General features: G+C 39.9%; 3 protein-coding genes across 3 annotated transcripts in view; 1 reads left to right on the forward strand and 2 right to left on the reverse strand.

Annotated features, from left to right (window-relative positions):
* Positions 1-16,004, forward strand: part of LOC103369745 (GTPase IMAP family member 8-like) — a 72,052-nt gene that overhangs the window by 50,426 nt on the left and 5,622 nt on the right. The window contains exon 4 of the mRNA XM_008298539.1: positions 15,705-15,725. Coding sequence (XP_008296761.1) covers positions 15,705-15,725 — 21 coding nt within the window. The remainder of the gene's footprint in view (positions 1-15,704; positions 15,726-16,004) is intronic.
* Positions 6,475-12,626, reverse strand: LOC103369735 (GTPase IMAP family member 7-like). Its single transcript, XM_008298526.1, has 2 exons — positions 12,572-12,626; positions 6,475-7,591 (listed from the first exon to the last, which is right to left on the reverse strand). The coding sequence occupies exons 1-2, from the start codon at positions 12,597-12,599 to the stop codon at positions 6,828-6,830; spliced, it is 792 nt and encodes a 263-aa protein (XP_008296748.1). The 5' UTR covers positions 12,600-12,626; the 3' UTR covers positions 6,475-6,827.
* LOC103369734 (GTPase IMAP family member 7-like) lies at positions 11,605-12,415 on the reverse strand. Its single transcript, XM_008298525.1, has one exon. It carries the CDS (start codon positions 12,403-12,405, stop codon positions 11,698-11,700), a length of 708 nt encoding a protein of 235 aa, XP_008296747.1. The 5' UTR covers positions 12,406-12,415; the 3' UTR covers positions 11,605-11,697.

Here is a 16,004-nt window from a genome sequence, read left to right on the forward strand (position 1 = left end):
TGATGGTCACTCCATGTTCACAGGATGAACCTGCTCTGACTTGAAAATACAATCTGTCAGCAACAAACAGAAACAGTTTCAGCTCATTACCAGGTACAACGTCTGCATGAACAGTGAGGGAAGGCTGCACAGATGCTGCCTCAGAATGTGAGCATTGAGTAAAGGACAGTTACTTGTGTTCAGCCACCAGCGCAGCTCTGATGTTCAAGTTAAAGATGAAATGATTTGTGGGGTTATTTCATCTCACATATCACCAGTGATAACGTCTGAACCGCATGTAGCTGCAGGTCAGAATAACACAAACATATAGAATACATAATAATTTGAAATACTTTGCCACACGAATTTAACATTTTGATTGTTTCATTTACTGTTCATGGCGGCTTCAGTTTTCATTTTTCAGAATTCAGCTCACCCATAATCAGAAATTATTTTATTTAACTGTCCAGAATTACAGATTCTGAATCAGTGACATAATGAAAAATAACTGAAAGTTTCACTTTAACTGAAGTGATGTTCCAGGACTGAACTCTCTCCTGTTCTTCACTGTATGTGTTTGTTGACTTTGTTGTTTGGAGCGATTTGTTGCTGTGATGTTTGTGTGTATTTTGGCATCGATCAGAATTGTTTGTCAGAATAGTTCTTGTGTGCATTCACATGTTAAATGAAATCAAAACATAGAAACAAGCATAAACATGAGAAGGTAACAGACAAAATGTGGATAAAATGATGTAAGCATGAATAAAATGCAGAATGTGAATCCCTAAAGCATAGACCCAGTGTAGCCAGAATAACTGCAAACTGTGTAACTGACAGAACAAAAAGTAAAACTAAAAGAGACGAAAATCTTCTCTAGATATTATCTGTCTTCATGTGGGAACATAATTCATCTAGGGACCTTCCATTTGACAGTCCCCTGCCCAGCCAGTTGAGCTATACCACGTGAAGAAACTATTCCAGCTGTTGTTATTTTGATCTGTTTTCTTGACAATGACAGCAAAGTGAACACACCTCAGAGTTACTGACATTTCTCCAACTAAGAATTTATTTCCTGCTTGACTAGTCGGTACAAACACAGACTGACTCTGCCAGTAACACATGTCGTGCATAATTCATCTAATCACTGTCCTTGTTTCCTTTGTTCATCAATGTTGCCAGACCACCAACAGGCTACACCAACTGTTTCCCAGGTTTGAACTGTATTTATTATAGGTTTACATGACAGCAGTGAACAAAGAAAGCATTCCTCCTGCTCACAGTGTGACAGAAGATCTTTCTCAAACAGAAACTGGAAAAAAGCTGCATATGTGTCATTCTATGATAAATCAGTACCTCTATCTTGACCCCTCAAAATCACCTGATCTAATCTAGTTTTAGCTACATACTTTGTATATTTATTTATTATCTTGATCATTTTCAGGAGGGCAGGAAGCTATTTAGGTGTGGTTCTTTGGATCTGTTTTCTTGACATGAACACACCTCAGAGTTACTGACATTTTTCAGAATAGGAATTTATTACATAATTTATTTCCTGCATGACTGGTCAGTACAAGCACTGACTGCCAGTAGCACATGTGGTTGCATGAGTCATCTAATTAGTGTCTTTTTTACTTTGTTCATCAGTCAATGTGACCAGGTTTGAGCTGTAGTTATTATACGCTTACATGAGGACAGTGAACAAAGAACTCATTCCTCCTGTCCACAGTGTGACAGAAGAACAGACTCAGAAGTTGTCAGCTCTCACATAACGCCTAAAGCAAAAGAATTATGTGAAGTCACAAAGGCAGCCATCTTGGCACTGCTGCAAATTGGCATGAGTGAGAGACAGGTAGCAAAAACACTGAAGATCTCCAAGACAGCTGTTCATTACACCAAGAAAAACCATGGTGCTACCACACTGCTAGCTGGTCACAGCAGGAAACGTCTTTCTACCCACGACATGACCGTGCACTCGTCCATTCTGTGTCAGGAATCATCGTCAGACCTCCAGGGACCTTAAAATGAGTGGGCACTGTTGAGAAATGTGACTTGTTCAGCAAGAACAGTTGGAAACCGACTTCTTGAAGCTGAGCTGAAGTCACACAGGGCAAGGAAGAAGCCCTTCATCAACCAGAGGAAAGCCCGGTTACTCTTTGCTGGGATAACAGGGATTGGACTGTTGATGGTTTGGCTGAGGTTGTCTCCAGTGATGAATCCAATTTTCAGTTGATGCCCACTCCAGCCAACTTCCTGGTTAGGAGGAAGCCTGGAGAAGCCTCCAGACCAGACTGTCCTGCCCCTACAGTAAAACATGGGGGTGGATCAATGACCATCTGGGCTGGTTTCAGTTTGGGCAAACAGGGCAAATGAAACAGGTCATGTACAGGCTACTCTTGAAAACAGTCTTCTTCCATCAGCTGGAAAACTCTTTCCTGCCTCCAATGACTGAATTTTCCAACAAGACAATGCCCCATGTCCACCACACCCTGGCCACTAAAAAAGAACACTGGCCCAGCTTAAGCAATGTGAAAGACTCTCTAATAAGAAGTGCTGTAATCTGGTAATTGAGTGTTTAAACTTGAAATGCCTATTTTCACCAAAAACATTGTTGGAGTTCTTAAGATTCTTCCACTGGCTATGTGCCAATTGAAGAAGTCTCGACACATCTGCAAACTGACTGAAGAGTAGCAGAACCCTTTTCATGTCCTGTATGAAGAAAACTGTTACGGGGCGGTCTGGGAACCCAGGTGCAGATACAGACACAGGCAGACAGGAAAGTGACAGGTTCAAAGGAATTTATTTGAATTATAGAATAAAACTGAAATCAATACTGAAACCAAACAAAAACCTAAGAAAAACTTAAAACTAACGCAGAAGGAAAAACAAGAGAAAACTACTGTGAATAAGCTAACTAAACCAACACAACGGGGATACTCACAGGACAAGGGACAAAACTGAAGGGGGGCAGACAGGCTCAGGGAATCTGGCGAGGACTGGAGAAAAGCAGGAGTGAGGCTGGGGGCAGGTATGGGCTGGAAACAGGTTGGGGATCAGTGGCAGGAACACAGGGGCTGAAGGTCTATGGTCTGACAGGGTGTGGTGGAATGAGCAGGACTTCTATAGCAGGAGATGGATGACTGGGCTCAGGTGAGCTGATCCCCACAGCTGCCTCCAATACCTGTAATCAAGCTGAGCAGGGCTGGAGTGACTGAGACGGTGGGCAAAGAGGGTAAGAGAGGCAGACAGGAGGGAGAAGAGAGGGACACAGGCAGGGCTGGTGGGTCATGACAAAAACTTCTGATCAGAGGGATCTGTCCAAGGATTGGGACTCTGCACTGGGTTGTAGTACCATCGGAAGAGGACTCCTCCAGGCTCAGGTCTAAACAAGGCAGAGTTGGCCAGTCAAGGCCGAGCTGTCCGGCTCTCTCCCTTCCTAAATTACTTATGAGGCTTCAACTTTAGAAAAGCTCAGTTTTATAATTGTTGTCAATAATAATCAATTTAAATCATGTTTGGCAATGTTTGAGTAACTGATCAACAGCTGTTGCTTTGCCCCTGCAAACAGTTAGCAATAAATATTAAATCCTGCAAGGTAAAGGTTAACCGGATCATTCATCACACCAGATGGGAGTAAAAAGTTAGACAACTGTGTGGATGAGATCTTTATAGTGGTTCTTAATGGCTATTCTAAGTCATGAGTATAATATTTTAAAACACATCCCTGGGGTTAGTTGTCCCAAACTTCTAAATTTTAACCAAGCAAATATTAAGTGTTCAATCCATGTAAGAGGAAAGCTGCCATCAACAAGCGTGTCTGGTAGAATGATTCGACTGCAGAGGCTACTCTGTCGGGTCAACCATCAGAAGAAGCGTGGTTGGATTAAGGCAGTTAGAGCCTTGAGGCAGGTAGAACCCAACCCTAGAACCGGAGAGCTGTACCAGTGGCCCTGTAACAGGGATTTACCGGTGCAGATCAACAATATCATATACTCTCATGTGCTACTGGCAGAGTCAGTCTGTGTTTGTACTGACTAGTCAAGCAGGAAATAAATTCTTATCTGAAGAAATGTCAGTAGCTCTGAGGTGTGTTCACATTCCTGTCAGATTAAAATAGCAACAGCTGGAATAGTTTCCTGCTCTCCTGAAAATGATCAAGATAATAAATGTTTCTCTGCAGATTGTCATCATCAAACAACAAACAATCGTCTGGTCACCTTCACTGAATTATCAGATGAAAGACTTTCTGGTACAACCACAGTCTGACCTCCTGAGCCCTAAACTTAACTCTACTTTCAGAGTTTTTCCACTCAGGAACAAGCTGCACTGCTCCAGACCCACTCATCTACATCTCCAATGAAGAAATAGTTACACAACAACAGCTCATTGTTTATTTTTATTTATTTTTATTTGTTTACATATGTCAACTCACCCACGGTCAGAGATTATTTGATCTACTTGTCCAAACTAAATAACATCTGATTTCAGTTTCATGTAGCAACATAAGTCTGGAACAACACTGGCAGTCATTTTGTGTGTTTACTCATCAACACCATGAAGAGAAACTGATCCAATTTCAACACAACAGCTCATAGTCGACCTAGACCTTTAGATTTTTTTTATCCCTTACAGAATTGTATGTAAATAACAGGCGTCCATGCAGGATTTTTCATGATTTTTCCAGTTTATGAAGGTGAAAATGATAAATATGAAGTTTATGTAAAGGCTCAGAATGTGGGTATTGCCTTAGTTGATGTAAAGTTTGATTAAAGATTTTTACAAAATTAAATGGTTTTACTAATTGCAGGGGAAGTATTATGATTGTAAAGTAATAAAATTCACAACTAAACAAGAATGTGGATAATTACAGAGACCAGAATCACATCACATTCATAGCTGATCAATGCTTCATCTCATCCTATACACTTTAACTGGTCAGTAAAAGATGTCTGTCTAGATGGTGTAAAAATGAAAACACCTCCATGTTTGCAGCACAAACACACAAAACCAAAACACTTTTAAATCGTATTAAAGTGTAATAAATTGTGTGCATGATTATTACATGACCTGTGTGAAACAAAAGACAAGCCTCAGACCTTAAGTCACCAAACATGTCTCAGCTTTATTAAAGGAGAAAAAAGAACATTTCGGACACGTACAGACTCCAAAAAACAACAGTTTCTTACAATTTTGGTTGTTTGACTTTAAAAACAAGCTTGAAAATCAAGATTCAGGTTGACATCCACCCACACCCTGTTCTTCATGCTATGATAATTTAATCTGCTATTAAGCATTGACACCAAAAGTAAAAAGAATAAAATAAAAATTTACTTCCGCTGGTCCTCAGAGAGGCAGTATGAGAGCTCATTACAACAATAGAATCTTTAATGCTTCAACTTTTTATCTCGCAAAATATCAAAATTGGGCTGCAAGATGGCACAGCGGTTAGCACAGCAAGAACGTCATTGGTACACATCCCGGTGAGGATCTTTCTGCGTGGAGTCTCCATGTTCTCGTGGGTTCTCTCCGGGTTCNTAGATGAAAGACTTTCTGGTACAACCACAGTCTGACCTCATGGAGCCTAAACTTAACTCTACTTTCAGAGTTTTTCCACTCAGGAACAAGCTGCACTGCTCCAGACCCACTCATCTACATCTCCAATGAAGAAATAGTTACACAACAGCTCATTGTTTATTTTTATTTATTTTTGTTTGTTTACATATTTCAACTCACCCACGGTCAGAGATTATTTGATCTACTTGTCCAAACTAAATAACAGCTGATTTCAGTTTCATGTAGCAACATATGTCTGGAACAACACTGGCAGTCGTTTACTCATCAACACCATGAAGAGAAACGGATCCAATTTCAACACAACAGCTCAGAGTCGACCAGCCAAACCCCAGAAAAGTCCTTTAGATTTTTTTTATCCCCTACAGAATTGCATGTAAATAACAGGCGTCCATGCAGGATATTTCAGTTTATGAAGGTAAAAATAATAAATATGAAGTTTATGTAAAGGTTCAGAGTTTGGGTATTGCCTTAGTTGATGTAATTTTTGATAAAAGATGTTTAGAAAATTATTTTTTTTACTGATTGCAGGGGAAGTATTATGATTGCAAAGTATTAAAATGTACAACTGAACAAGAATGTGTATTATTACAGAGACCAGAATCACATCACGTTCACAGCTGATCAGTGCTTCATCTCATCCTATACACTTTAACTGGTCAGCAAAAGATGTATGTCTAGATGGTGTAAAAATGAAAACACCTCCATGTTTGCAGCACAAACACACAAAACCAAAACACTTTAAAATCGTATTAAAGTGTAATAAATTGTGAGCATGATTATTACATGGCCTGTGTGAAACAAAAGACAAGCCTCAGACCTTAAGTCACCAAACATGCCTCAGCTTTATTAAAGAAGAAAAAAAGAACATTTCTGACACATACAGACTCCAAAACACAACACGTTCTGATGATTTTGATTGTTTGACTGTAAAAATAGGGTTGAAAAGCAAGATTCAGGGTGACATCCACACACACTCTGTTCTTCATGCTATGATAATTTAATGTGTTATTAAGCATTGACACCAAAAGTTAAAAAAAAAAAAAAACCAAAGCAATACTTTTGTTGGTCCACTAAGAGGCAGTATGAGAGTTCATTACAACAACAGAGTCTTTAATGCTTTAACTCTTTATCCCCCAAAATATCAAAATGATTGTGTGTATAGACTATATACAACATAAATTATTTAATAATTATTGTAATATACATCTTATTGATTGACAAATGACAATGAGGTTTGTGTCTAAACCCACTGTGGCCACATCATGGAGTCATGAAGGTCATGAAAGATCATGGGTTCTTTCATCTTCATCCATTGAGACATCAGCCAGTGTGGATTGAAACAGGACTGCTCTCTCCTGCAGCTCAGCCATGAAGGCTGGGTTCTGAAACAGTGGATCTGCTGTGTCTTTGTCTTCACTCTGCTGCAGAATCTTCTGGGCCTCTTCAAACATTTCATCGCTGTAGTGCGATCCTCCGTTTGCTGCCACCATGTCATCAATCTTCTGGATCAGCTTGACCACTTGAGTTCTGCTTTTCTTCTTGTTGTTGAAGACGTGATACCTGTTGCCACACCTGTTCAGCAGCTCTGTGAGCTTCACATGGCCGGTTCGCAGATATTCACGTATGGTTGTGCCCTGCTGACTCAGCTTGTCACCATGAGTGAACAAGACGATCATGTAGTTCGATGCCTTCGGTCCGAACATCTTCTCCAAGGCCTGAACACAGTTTTCTTCTTCTTTGGTGAACCTGCCGATTTGAAGGACCAGCAGGAAGACGTGAGGGCCTGGAGAGGACATGTGGATGCATTTTGCGATCTCTTTCTTTATGTGTTCTGCACTTGTAGACGTATCCAGAATTCCAGGAGTGTCGACCACATGGATCTTTCTGGAACATTTAACTCTTTCTATCTCACAGGTCTCCGTCACCGACTCTGGACTCGCATTAGACTTAAATTTTTTTTTTTTTTTACCCAAGATGGTGTTACCAACGGCACTCTTCCCAACACCAGTTTTCCCAATCATCACAATCTTCAGAGGAGGACCTGCAGAAAGACACACACTCTGTTTAGACCTGATGAAGTTCTTGGATGGAAATAAAATCAATCATAAAGTCAGGTGTGATAGTTACTGAATGCTGACTGCAGTATAAAGAGAACAGAGAGTCTACATAAAAGATCCTGCCTCACCATCGGGGATTGAGNACGTTGTACCTGGTAATGAGCTGAAACTGTTTCTGTTTGTTGCTGACAGATTGTATTTTCAAGTCAGAGCAGGTTCATCCTGTGAACATGGAGTGACCATCAGTGTACAATTGACATGAAGGAGTTTGAAGGACGTCTGTGAACAGCCTGGAGACGATGCTGTTAAGATATCAGTCAGACAGACTGTCCAGCTAGAGCACCTCGTATTTACTGCTCATGTTGGTACACATGAACATTCTTTGTTTTATACTCGCTCATAATTCATATTGTCAAGTGAGACCAAGGATTGAGGTCCCAGAAGCAGCCACTAATAAAGAACACTGGCCCAACTTAAGCAATGTGAAAGACTCTCTAATAAGAAGTGCTGTAATCTGGTAAATGAGTGTTTAAATTTGAAATGCTTATTTTTAAAATTGCAATAAGTTAAAGGTGATTTCTTGTAACCATTGAATTAAAGCTGCATAGTGTTATTCCACACCGGTATTACCCAGTACAGGGCTACTGGTCCAGCTCTCCGTTACTAGGGTTAAGTTCTAACTGCCTACAGGCCCTTGACCTAATAGGATTCTATGGAAGTGCTTAAGCTGGTGTCGAGGAAACTCGCCCAGCTTCTAACTGCCTGAATCCAGACGTCTACCACGCTTCTTCTAATAGGCAACCCAACTAAGTAGCTTCAGTAGTTGTGTCATCCACCAGATACGCCTGTTAGTGGCAGCTTTCCCCTTAATGGAACGAGCACTTGGTAGATTGATATGACTGCGGATATGTTTAAATATTCTATTTTACTTTGACTTAGAATAACCTTTAAGAACCATTAAAAGATTATGTGCACACAATTGTCTAACTTTTTATTACCATCAGATACTTGAAATGACTCAATAAGATATCAGTCCATATTGTCTTTAAATGCAGGATTATATATTTATTGCAACTCTTTGAACATGGGCAAAGCAACAGCACTTGATTGTTCATTCATAATTACTCACATTTTAATTAAACCCGATTATTTTGAAAACAGTAATATAATCTGTGCTCATCTAAAACTAAAATTAATAACAAAACACTTAATTTGGAGAGAGAGAGAGCCTAACAGCCTGGCCAGACCTGATCAACTCAGCTCCGTCTTGTCCTGAACTAAGAGAGACCTCCTACCAGCAGAGCAGCAACCCGGTACGGGGCACCGTTGCACAGACAAAGTCCTCCGGTCAGGGGGAGACGAGGAGTCGCAACTCTGATTAGAACTGCAGTCTGTTTTGGTATTCCATTGGGTAATGAAGTGAGGCCTGTTCTTCTGGCAGAACACAGAAAAGGGTTCTGTCGCTCCTCTTCTGTTGCACTACAGTCCTGTTGCAACTCCTTCAATGCACACACAGTCAACTGAAGAATGTTCTAAGAACTCTAAGAGTCCCTCAAGCATCCCTCAATCTCCTGGTCAGAACGACATCCAAGTCTGTCCAGAGCGATCTCCAGGGCGTTCTCCGACAAGCATCTCTCTGTCTGTGGCTTTTATAGTATTTCTACAGCTCTCTCCCCCATAAACATTGTCTGATTAGTACTAATGCACACTCATCACTACACACCAGTGATACACACTAGATACACACATTCATCACTACACACACATTTCTACCACCTAAAACAGTTTAGATCCATTATAATGTTTAGAATCATCAGCTTAACCTTACCACTACTGATTATACAATACTTATTTAAGAATCATTACTTCAATTTAATCACACAATCATCATATTTGTAGCACAGCACATAGTATTTTAAATCATAAAGTCTTTTATATTGCTTACTGCAGAGCCAAAGTTCTTCGTTAGTGGCTGCGTATGGGATCTCAAAACCTTGACTCCACTTGACAATAGTTAAAGATGAGCGAAGTGGTGAACATGTCAAGAGAGGTTATGGTCCTCAACACAGGTCATGACCCGAGCAAGCTCACAGTGCCTCTTTTTACCAACAGATGCTTTCCTGTTGTTACCAGATAAGGAGTTACTGTCGGTGATCTGGTGCTGAACTCAGAATGAGTCAATTTATTGGGAAAATCATGTGTATGTGCTAAAGGTGAAGAGAGACTTTAGTCAGAAATCACTCTAGATGGAGAACGCCGGAGATTGGAGGTCACTCGTGGAGATCGTCCAGGCCAGAAGACTAGGGAATGCTCGCAGAGCTCTTCACCAAAAACATTGTTGGAGTTCTTAAGATTCTTCCACTGGCTATGTGCCAATTGAAGAAGTCGCGACACATCTGCAAACTGACTGAAGAGTAGCAGAACCCTTTTCATGTCCTGTATGAAGAAAACTGTTACGGGGCGGTCTGGGAACTGATGAAGAAAGTCATTTTTCTTNAAGATCTCCAAGACAGCTGTTCATTACACCAAGAAAAAACATGGTGCTACCACACTGCTAGCTAGTCACAGCAGGAAACGTCTTTCTATCCACAACATGACCGTGCACTCATCAGTTCTGTGTCAGGAATCGTCGTCAGACCTCCAGGGACCTTAAAATGAGTGGGCAATGTTGAGAAATGTAACTTGTTCAGCAAGAACAGTTGGAAACCGACTTCTTGAAGCTGAGCTGAAGTCACACAGGGCAAGGAAGAAGCTCTTCATCAACCAAAGGCAGAGGAAAGCCTGGTTATTGTTTGCTGGGATAACAGGGATTGGACTGTTGATGGTTGGGCTGAGGTTCTCTCCAGTGATGAATCCAGTTTTCAGTTGATGCCCACTCCAGCCAACTTCCTGGTTAGGAGGAAGCCTGGAGAAGCCTCCAGACCAGACTGTCCTGCCCCTACAGTAAAACATGGGGGTGGATCAGTGACCATCTGGGCTGGTTTCAGTTTGGGTGGAACAGGGCAAATGAAGCAGGTCATGTACAGGCTACTCTCGAAAACAGTCTTCTTCCATCAGCTGGAAAACTCTTTCCTGCCTCCAATGACTGGATTTCCCAACAAGACAATGCCCCATGTCACACAGCAAGGTCAGTTAAAGCCTGGATGGAGAACCAGAACATTGGAACCATACCTTGGCCTGCTCAATCACCAGATCTACATCCAATCTAAAGCCTGTGGAAAATCATCAAACGTAAAATGGAGAACCATAAGCCCAAAGACAAAGCAAATTTGCTGAATTTGTGCAACAGGAATGGGCTGCTGTGGCAGCAGAACAATGTCAGAAGCTGGTGGAGAGCAGCCAAGATGCATGGCTGCAGTCAGCAGAAACAATGGTTATGCAATCAGGTACTAAGTCCTGTGTATCATGTGACTAAAACAGACAGAAAAGAAAACATGGAATGCCTTAAAGCACTGTTTTTGGCAGAACAATGGCATAGCTATTGATGTAAGAACTTAAGTGATTTTGGAACTTAAATGAAACTCTCATGAGCTGTTTTTGAAGTTATTATATTTGTTCAAACAAATGTACCTTTAGTGGTACCGGGCATTAAAATGAACAAGAAATTAAAGATTTCACTTTTTCTATGACTGTAAATAAATTAATTAATTAATAAAATTCACCCCACAAATCATTTCATCTTTAACTTGAACATCAGAGCTGCGCTGGTGGCTGAACACAAGTAACTGTCCTTTACTCAATGCTCACATTCTGAGGCAGCATCTGTGCAGCCTTCCCTCACTGTTCATGCAGACGTTGTACCTGGTAATGAGCTGAAACTGTTTCTGTTTGNCTCCAGCCCCCCATGACCCTAGTGAGGATTAAGTGGTGTACAGATGATGGATGGATGGAATATCAAAATTATCATGTGTATAGACTATATACGACAATAATGATTTAATAACTATCATACTACATATTTGGTTGATTGACAATTCATAAAGATATTTGTGTCTATACCCACTGTGACTGTACTAAAGAAATTACATCAGATTGAGGCCACATCATGAAGTTAAATGAAGAATAATGGGTCCTGGTCATCTTCATCCAATCAGACAGCAGCCAGTGTGTTTTGAAACAGGAGTACTCTCTCCTGCAGCTCAGCCATGAAGGATAAGCTGTGATACAGTGGGTCTGCTGTGTCTTTGTCTTCACTCTGCTGCAGAATCTTCTGGGCCTCTTCAAACATTTCGTCGCTGTAGTGCGATCCTCCGTTTGCTGCCACCATGTCATCAATCTTCTGGATCAGATCCACCACTTGAGTTCTGTTCTTGTTCTTGTTGTTGAAGACATGATACCTGTTGCCACACCTGTTCAGCAGCTCTCTGAGCTTCACATGGCTAGTTTGCAGATAGTCATGTATGGTTTTGCCCTGCTGACTCAGCTTGTCACCATGAGTGAACAAGACGATCATGTAGTTCGATGACTTCGGTCCGAACATCTTCTCCAGGGCCTGCACACAGTTTTCTTCTTCTTTGGTGAACCTGCCGATCTGAAGGACCAGCAGGAAGACGTGAGGGCCTGGAGAGGACATCTGGATGCATTTTGCGATCTCTTTCTTTAAGTGTTCTGCACTTTTAGACGTATCCAGAATTCCAGGAGTGTCGACCACATGGATCTTTCTGGAACATTCAACTCTTTCTATCTCACAGGTCTCCGTCACCGATTCTGCACTCACATTAGACTCAAAAATGTCTTGATTTTTGCCCAAGATGGTGTTACCAACAGCACTCTTCCCAACACCAGTTTTCCCAATCATCACAATCTTCAGAGGACGACCTGCAGAAAGACACAAACTCTGTTTAGACCTGATGAAGTTCTTGGATGGAAATAAAATCAATCATAAAGTCAGGTGTGATAGTTACTGAATGCTGACTGCAGTATAAAGAGAACAGAGAGAGTCTACATAAAAGATCCTGCCTCACCACTGGGGATTGAGGATGTGTTTCCCATCTCTGCTCTTGATTTTTGGAGAATGAACAGAAGCACAGCTCTCCACTGTTGTGGCATGAAGCAGTTTTCAGCGCTCCACCCACAGGGTGGGTCCAATCTCTAGTATTTCAGAGTCCGTCTGATCAAAGCTGATTCAGAGACTCTTGTGACACCTGCACACTGTTTGTTGGTCTTTAGGCAGCTGACGAGATGAGTTCTACCAAACCTTCACGTGAGTGACTCTGATTTACTGAGTTTTTTCCTCCTTACCAAGGCCTGCTACATCTATGATCTACTACAGCACTAAACATTCTAGAAAGATGACAGACTGTGTTTAATACTGAAAAATCACAGATTAAAATTCTTCTTGAAATCTTGTGTTGGGACTTTCTTAGCCTTGGGTTCAGGACTCCAGGAGAAGTTAGTCAGAAACAGATTAGTCACAACATTAATTTTGATGTTCAACCATAAAATTAACATTTAGGAGGAAACTGTATTTTTGTGCAGATTCTTTTTGAGTGTGATCAAGTTTTTCATGTTATAAAGTATTCTAAGTGTTTAGTTCAGTAATATTGTGACATGGAACTCCATTAATGTGTTCATTACTCTGTGTTCTTGATTAACTCAACACCTAATCTTGGTAAATTTGTATAAATTCTCCATAATGTTAAATCAATTAACTGCTTAACCCAAAGTCACTTCATTGAGCTAAAACAGGTAAAAAAAAAAACTTTATATTCTTTTATTATGACTTTACCTATTCAATGAAGAAATGAGCTTCTCCTCTGCTTTCTAAGTTCTAATTATTATGTAATATTAATATTATGTTTTTTCCTTATTATACATTCAGGAAACTAATTTTTTTTGGTTTTCACAAGAACCACTTGTCACAGAATCTATTAATAAAAACCTTAACTCCTTGTTGGGAACATACAGACATACAGACTGCACTGAAATATCTAGAAATAATCCACAAACAGTTCAGTTTTGTCATAAAAGATTGTAAAATATTGTTTCTCTGACTGTTTTCCTCAAGCAGACAAGGCAGAGGATCCAGAGTGGACATGTGTTCATGGTTATCTATCTATAAACTAGACTGAGACCTGTGCATTAGAATTAAAAAACAAAAGGTGATCAGTGGCAGGTGAAATTGCAACCACATTTTCTAGAATACTAAGAGTTATATAAAATTATTGTTTCAACAGAAGATCCTGAGAAGTTCACCATCGCTCTGCTTGGGAAGAACCCTAAGTTTAACAAGAACATTCAAGAACTCATCCTCAGAAATGGCAGTCGTCCACCCACAAGACAAAATGACTTTGTTGTTCTAGAGAGCCACTCATTCAGAATCATCAATACTCGTGATTTCCTTGATGAGGACTGTCCGTGTCTAGACCAGCAGGTGATTGACTTCAAAATACTTTCTCCTCATGGCCTTCATCTGTTCATACTGGCAATAGATTCAGAAAATGTTCAGGTGGATAAAATTGGTTCTCAAATTACTAAACTTCAAGATATCTTTGGACAAACGATCACAAAACACTTAGTTGTCATGTTTGATAAGTATATGAGCAACACGTCACTCGATGAGCTGAAGGAAACGTTCAACATCAAGCTGGCAACCCTCTGTGAACATCTATTCCACGACTGTATGAAGTGGTGTTCAAGCCTTTCACTATTCCGGTATGACAACAAAGACTACAGTAACAAAGAAGTGACAAGCAGGACAGAAGATTTAAAAAGAACAAGGTAAAGACATCAACATTTATTATGTGTAATTGATGTGGACAGTAAGTCCCATGTTATGAAGCTTGTGTTGCTCTGAGTATTTTCTAATGTAAGCAAAAGAACAGGATGTGGTGTATTAATATCAACAAATGAAGCCTCTTCAGAAATTTGCCCATGTTGCTCTGGGAGTACGTGTTGGAGAAAATACCTGTTCACTCTGAATCACTGAGGTTTTGGAGGAGTGCTTGTGGTCAACTTATGCATCTTCTGAACGATATAATATGGGGACCTAACAGATCTGATGAACTCAAAGACATTTGCTCTTTTCTACAATAATAGATCACATTATAACAAACCCCTCGATTAGTCTGCCATTGTTGTTGTTCCTCTGGGTATCAGTGACCATCGACTCATAAGTTGTGTCAGAAATACTAGAAGAACTGCATCCTTTCCTGACACAACTCCACAGAAACCCACCATAGGTAAATGAGTTATATCCAGTAATAGGTTTGTCTTCATCATTGCATATTGCAATTGTCTGTCTTATGAGAGGATGAACATTTCAGGTGTAATTTTGTCCTAATAACAATACAGTCAGTAATCAATACAGCAATAGATACCAGTTTGGTTGACTGCAAAATAAAGCAGTATCATGATTTATCTTTCCAGAAATTTCCTTTTGCTGTAAAAACCCAATGAAAACACAAGCTAGCTCCAAAAGAGGGCAGGATTTACACTGTCAACAGATGCATATGTGATATTTTGTTAGGTATAAGTTTGTAGTAATCTACATTATGACTATTGTTTCAGAGACGCAGACCCTCCTCCATATAGTCATGAGAGATCAGGTGAGTCTATGCTTTACACATATGTTGGGACATTAAGCAATGTTTTTAATGCTATCATTAGCAATTGTATTTTGTGATGATAATAATAATAATAATAATAATAATAATTAATAATAATAATAATAATAATAATAATTACNATAATAATAATAATAATAATTACAAAAATGACACTTCGGCACTAATCTAATCCACATAATCCAACAAACAAATTTAACACAACAGTCATCAGCATGACAGTTATGAGTTTAACCAACAAACTATGTTAAGTCAGAGGTATAAGCTTTTCTGCTACAATTGAAAGGATTTTTAATTGACTGACTTAAAAGTCTGAAGTTAAGATAGTGGAGAGCAGACATGTCTGTGTAGGTTCACAGTCATCCAAGTCACAGTAATTGTAAATACTTTAGTAGAAGTTAACTGGACATTTTTGGATAACTGTGACATAAAATGTCACAAATATTGGGTCATTGTTATTGTTTTGTGAACAATAACTCATGTTATAGTTATATTTGCTAATACCTGTGTCATTTACATTTCAATCCTACAGGTCCCCACGCTGCTTCATCATGTGAGTAACACCTAAAACTTCCATTTTGTGCTTGTTTTGTAGCACATCACTATTACTATACCACTACAACACATATTTAGGCTTAACTCAGACTGCCAGACATTGCCGCTGAAAAATACATTCTCTCTATAACTTTCAAAGTTCTGCATACGTCAGTGTTTGTCCTCTCTAGTGCACAAATGTGTGTTTTTGTTGTAAAATATGTGCATGTTACACTTCTCCTCAGGTCCAGCAAACTTGCAAAGTACCATCAATGCACATACAGAAACAGAACCAGAA

This window comes from Stegastes partitus, unplaced genomic scaffold (genome assembly GCF_000690725.1).
Source record: "Stegastes partitus isolate 25-593 unplaced genomic scaffold, Stegastes_partitus-1.0.2 Scaffold1324, whole genome shotgun sequence".
In the NCBI taxonomy this organism is placed as follows: Eukaryota; Metazoa; Chordata; class Actinopteri; family Pomacentridae; genus Stegastes; species Stegastes partitus.

Coding starts and splice junctions, on each gene's coding strand:
- LOC103369734 (XM_008298525.1), bottom strand. CDS start 12,405: ATGATTGGGAAAACTGGTGTTGGGAAGAGTGCTGTTGGTAACACCATC.
- LOC103369735 (XM_008298526.1), bottom strand. CDS start 12,599: ATGGGAAACACATCCTCAATCCCCAGTG. Junction 7,592..12,571: donor CACATCCTCAATCCCCAGTG/GTGAGGCAGGAT, acceptor GTCTTTCTGCAG/GTCCTCCTCTGAAGATTGTG.